This window comes from Adiantum capillus-veneris, chromosome 19, assembly GCF_014529385.1.
Source record: "Adiantum capillus-veneris isolate H3 chromosome 19, ASM1452938v2, whole genome shotgun sequence".
In the NCBI taxonomy this organism is placed as follows: domain Eukaryota; kingdom Viridiplantae; phylum Streptophyta; class Polypodiopsida; order Polypodiales; family Pteridaceae; genus Adiantum; species Adiantum capillus-veneris.
This window is the reverse complement of record NC_140949.1, coordinates 49,170,118-49,175,271: the sequence shown is the minus strand read 5'-3', so window position 1 is coordinate 49,175,271 and position 5,154 is coordinate 49,170,118. Positions and strand designations below refer to the sequence as shown.

Sequence of the window (5,154 nt, the reverse complement as noted above, 5' to 3'; positions counted from 1 at the left end):
TCTCTCTCTCTCTCTCTCTCTCTCTCTCTCTCTCTCTCTCTCTCTCTCTCTCTCTCTCTGCCTCTGCGCGGTGGATTGGTCTGTGGTTGTGTGCTCTGGAGAGATCGCCGCAATCTCCATGCTGCTGCTCCATGCACCAGCACCATGACGAGCTTCGCCTTCATGCTCCTGTTTCATGTCTACAGTAGCTTCGTCTCTGCTGGTCCCCCGATTCCGGTCCAGAGCGCCAACGACGACTGTAGAAGCCTCCAACTTCGCTCCAGCCACCGTCTTCATGGTGCTCCTTCGTGTCTGCGGGAGCCAGTTAAGTAGTCTCTGCTCGTGCTATGGTTCGAGTGGCATCTCCCTCGAAAACACAGCAGCGACCGCCATCTCTACAGCCCTTTGCTGTGTCGGCTTTTGCGTTATGGGACTCCTTCAAGCAAGCGAAACCTCTTCATAAGCCATGTTAGATCTTTGCTTTACTCCCTCAGGCGCGAATGCCTTCGAAGCTGATCGGAATGGCCTCGTTTTGCTGATGGGCATGCTGATGCAAGGGTAGAGGCAACTTCGAATGCGTAGGCGATTCCTTTCGCTATGTTGCTGAGTTGAAGACTCAACTGTCGTTGTCACCTGTCTCGAGTGAGCATGGTGATAGCTGCGGAGAACACACTTCGCTTGCAGATCGGCACAGCTATGGTTTTTTGATTCCTTGCAGTCCGTGAGGTCTTCAAGATACGACTTTGGCAACTGGTTTCTCGTCATGATTTGTGTGGGTGCTGGCTTAGAGAGGAATGCTAGAGACAGGAAGGTAGTAACAGTGAGCAAGAAGTAGAAGAATAACTGATTTTGCTGCTGCAGTAGGCATTCCTTGCATGCTGCGTTCGACCTGTTGGATGTCAATCCCCTGCTCGAAGATAGTGTCAATTCGTTGTTGAGTGATTTTCTGGTTTTTGCTCTGGTTTTCTGTTTCAAAAGTTGTTTGATCGCACATAACAGGTTCATGGTTTTGTTTTGCAGTGGGAAAACAGGTTTCTCGCTTCGTAGCATTTGCGGTGTTTGCGAATCTGCAAAGACTGCGTAAATAGTCTCCTGCCGTGCATCGTTAAAAGATTTGGTTTTGTAGGGGGGGTTGTATCAACGGTGATGTTCATCCCTGCATTTTAGTAAGCATATCTGCGACTAACACTTGGCTGTTGCTCGTTGTGCAGTGTGTCCATAGTGTCGACTCATTGCTGAGTGTTTTGAAAGGAAAGCTGGGTTTTTTGCACTGGGTGTGCCTGCCAAAAGAGTTTGCTTGCAGTTGAACGACATTCGTTTCTGCTGCCTGTGTGCAATCACTGCTTCAAATTTAGACGTGTGATTGAGAACGCTGGCTCGCTTTTTTATGCTTTCATTGGGAGGTGTGTGGTTCACTTCGATGCGTGGGCTGTTTCAGCCTTAAGGGTAACTTGAGCCTAATGGGTTTTCTAAGATTTGTTGACAATTGGGATTGTACTCAAGTGCATTCGATTATGCCTCATTCTGGTATCATTTGGCTTTCATGCTGCTTTCGATTGTGCTATTTCAATTGTTAGATGCTCATAATGCTTTTACGTATGGTATGTCTTGAAGGCCTTTGCATTGTCTGCGCATGCAATTGTCAGGCTCTCTCTGGTACAAGTGCAGTATTGGCATGAGAAGTAGGAGGTGAGGGGGTTTTGTCGTCCAAATTAGTTTGTATTGTGTGTTGTTGCTGAGTTTTTCATGCGCAGGTGGTATATTATCAAATTGGGGGTTTGGTTTGGTCCAGGCTTTTGGGTCTTTAAGTTTTTGATGCAATAATTCCTTGTAGAAAATCGACACCAGATTGGGTCTTGATTGTTTCTTCCAGCAATAGAAGATACTCAGGATTTCTGAGTGAATAATGAGCCCACAGTATAATTTCTTGCAGATTGTTTTGTGAAATTATTGACTCTGTTTTGACTGTGTGACAACCAGGTTGAATTCATGATTGTTTAATTTTGTTGTGATTTTTTTGTGAGATTATTGGCTCCATTTTGACAGTGTAACAGCCATATTGAGTTTGCGACTGTTTATTTTTTTTTTGCAGATATTTCGTGTCTTTTGAATGCATTTTTATTTCTAAAAAACGGCCAATTAGTTAAATTTGATTGGGTACTTTTTGAGTTGAGTTGTCCAAATCATAAGTTTGCTGCTTTATTGTGATCTTTTATAAATATTTTATTGATACCTTGTAAAAGGTATAATTGTTATTCTTTAAGACCCAGTCCTTGCTTCCATCATTTATTTCTCTCATCATCTAGCCTCCACATACGTGCTCCTCTCTCTCACTCTCCCTCCTATCTCACTCTCTCTCTCTCTCACACACACACACACACACTCATGAATATCCATAGTGGTGTATATATTAGTATCCTTGTCCTTTAATGCCCACTCTTTGCTCCCCTTATTTATTTCTCTCATAACTTAGCCTCTTTATGCATGCCTCTCTCTCTCTCTCTCTCTCTCTCTCTCTCTCTCTCTCTCTCTCTCTCTCTCTCTCTCTGTGCCTCACACATACACACAGTCATGAATATCCCACAATGCCTTTTATATATTGCTATCCCTTGTGAGCATTTCATTATTATGCCTCAAGAGTTTACTCCCTATTAACTCTATTATGCTCCAGAAATCCCTCAAGCTCTGTCCACACATTTCTCCCATTTTCCTGTAAGCTGAGGCTTTCCTGCTCTTGATCTGTCTCATACGTTAGCTGTTCTCTCCATATTCTCTAGCTTAAGTTTTGGTCTTGGCCCCTTGTGCATACTTCTATAGCTTACCTCCTCTATCTTTTGTCTTTCTCCATTGGCACAACGCTGCCTTGAACCTCTTTTTACCTCGCAGACTAGATTTGAAATTGTTAAAGCCATATGGAAGGAATGGACATTGACGTTGAGAAGAAAGGTATGTTTTTTGACATGGTTTGCTGAAATAACTTGAATTCTTAATCCTTGATTCTTGAAATTGTTTTTATGTAGACACTTGTATTGAGTCACAAGAGCATGTTGAAACTAGCTCAACAAATTTGATCTCAAGCCCACTGTCGGAATCCAAAGTGCAGTCCCCTCTTAAGAAATTGAGTCCGAAAGCGAAAGCATTGAAAAAGGCTTACACAAATGCGAGAAGTATGTTATTAGATGTGGTTTTGAGTATTCAGTTTGTTTATGTGGTGTGTAAATCATATTGCTGTTTTCTGTGAGCAGGTAAAATCTTAAAGAAATCTTTTGAAATCTCGTCTTCTCGCTCTCTTGAACACCATGGTGTGTCAAAGCCTCAACCTATTGCTGAAACATTTGGTTCTCAGCTCGCTCTCGCTCCTAAAGGCCCTCCAACCTTCCTCATTTCAGAGCTATCAGAGCTGATAAATTTTCGCTTTGCGTTTTTGGGCAAGGTTTTATGCAAGTATGGAACTTTCAAAATCAAAAATGCTACCTATCCAAGATTTTTGAAGGCTGATTTAGTTGATCAAGAAGCTAGGCATACAATAACATTTGTTGTGGGGGAAAGATACATCTCACAATTTGTTAAGTCTTTTGGGGTGGGAGACTTTGTACGCATAGAGGGTGCATCCATAAAGCAAAGAGTTCACAATGATGGTGGAACCTTTTAGTTAGCATTGCATGCTGACGCAACAACTATCGCTATCAAGGGGGAACCATTTGAATGTGATTTGGTTTTGTTTCCTGAGCATAGAATTTGTGATTTGCTTTGTTTGAAAGAAACTACAACTGTGGACACCGTGGTGACAATTGCATTTACTGTTGTGAGAATTGAGACTACATCCAAAACTGATGGTTCTAGTAGCGCTCGTTTGATGATAAGCGATGGTCCTGCGTCATCTGATCGGGCCACGGTAAATTTACTCCAGATTCTTGAAATTCTTGTGTTCTGATTTTTTATGAGCCTTTACAGAGAATTCTGTTTCAGCTCCTGTTTGTGCCATCTCGACGAGGTGACTACCATCATATGGTCAATGGTGTCAATGAGCATGGGTTTTATGGTTGTGTGGCACGCAATATCAATATCTTCAAGCAATGTTCCAACACTTTATCAATTGTGGATTCTACAATACTCTGTGCTTTGCCTCAAGCTTGGAAGGCCAGCTTAAAAGATGCATTGAAGAAACAAATAGCAGCTTTGGGTTTTGGAAAAAAGGTGAGTTAAGAATGGAGTTTAAATGCAACCATTTTGAGATTGATCTTATTGTTCTTTTCTAATGCTGTAGGTTTTTGGAACTTTGGAGATCGTGAATGTCAATAATGTTGGTGTTGAGTATATTTGTGAGGCTTGCAAAGGAAATTTCGTGAGTAGACAAACTTCAGAGCCATATTGCTTTTCTTATCAAAAGAACTCTGCTATTTTGAAGGTGCCTAGCTTGCCAGCTAAGGTCACTTTACAAGGAGGTTCTTGCATTAATGTGGACGTGAAGGAAAAATTGGTTGACAAGGTCTTGCGTCTATCGCTTCCCTTTGCTGACCTCTACAATAGTAATGTAGTGGAGTTGAAATCATCTTAGATGAGTGTCAAGAAGATAGGAGAGTTTACTATTGATAAGCAAGGTCTTTTGGTTGATTACCAGTCACAACATTAGAAACACTTTGCTGTCCTTGATTACGTACTCTAAACTCTTAATAGCTTTGAACCCTTTTTTTTTAGAACTCCTATCGAGAACTGCTCTCTATCAAAAAAGCCTTTTGTAATCCTTCCACAAGATAGCGTTCTCTTATGTATAGTCTCATTCGAACTATAGCAAACTAATTGTTTGGCTTACATTTTGTGCAATTATGTTGAGTGACAGTTTCTGTTTTTGATTCAACGATCTCGTGTATGGTATTGACATGTCCTTTTTTGGAAAAGACCGCTTCAACAATGATGTGCTTAAGGCTCTTTTGTACATTCTAAAAGTTGATTGCTCTTTGGAGTTATTGAAGCAAACACTTCTTGACAAAATCATTCGTATGTTGCAAGAAAATGATTTGGGGACTTACAACACCTGGATAAAAGTGTGGCATGTTCATACTAGTCCTCAAAATTTACAGCAAATCTTACTTGAGCGTTTGAATAGCAGAACCACTTCAAAGCTTTTAAGCATTAACTTGATCTCGCTTGTGGCTCAAATGTTTGGTGTCTTAT

At 41.3% G+C, this 5,154-nt stretch overlaps 1 protein-coding gene across 3 annotated transcripts; it reads left to right on the top strand.

Moving 5' to 3' along the window:
- The first annotated feature begins 448 nt into the window (after positions 1-448).
- On the top strand, positions 449-4,778 carry LOC147433987 (uncharacterized). Of its 3 annotated transcripts, XM_086490617.1 has the most exons (7): positions 449-2,925; positions 3,000-3,146; positions 3,225-3,281; positions 3,741-3,874; positions 3,949-3,973; positions 4,120-4,176; positions 4,247-4,427. In XM_086490617.1, the coding sequence occupies exons 1-7, from the start codon at positions 2,892-2,894 to the stop codon at positions 4,279-4,281; spliced, it is 489 nt and encodes a 162-aa protein (XP_086346743.1). In that variant the 5' UTR covers positions 449-2,891; the 3' UTR covers positions 4,282-4,427. The 3 variants fall into 3 exon arrangements, with proteins under 3 accessions (XP_086346743.1, XP_086346741.1, XP_086346742.1); XM_086490615.1 differs by lacking the exons at positions 4,120-4,176; positions 4,247-4,427 and having other exon boundaries at positions 3,225-4,041; XM_086490616.1 differs by lacking the exons at positions 449-2,925; positions 3,000-3,146; positions 3,225-3,281 and having other exon boundaries at positions 3,639-3,874; positions 3,949-4,176; positions 4,247-4,778.
- Positions 4,779-5,154: the final 376 nt, after the last annotated feature.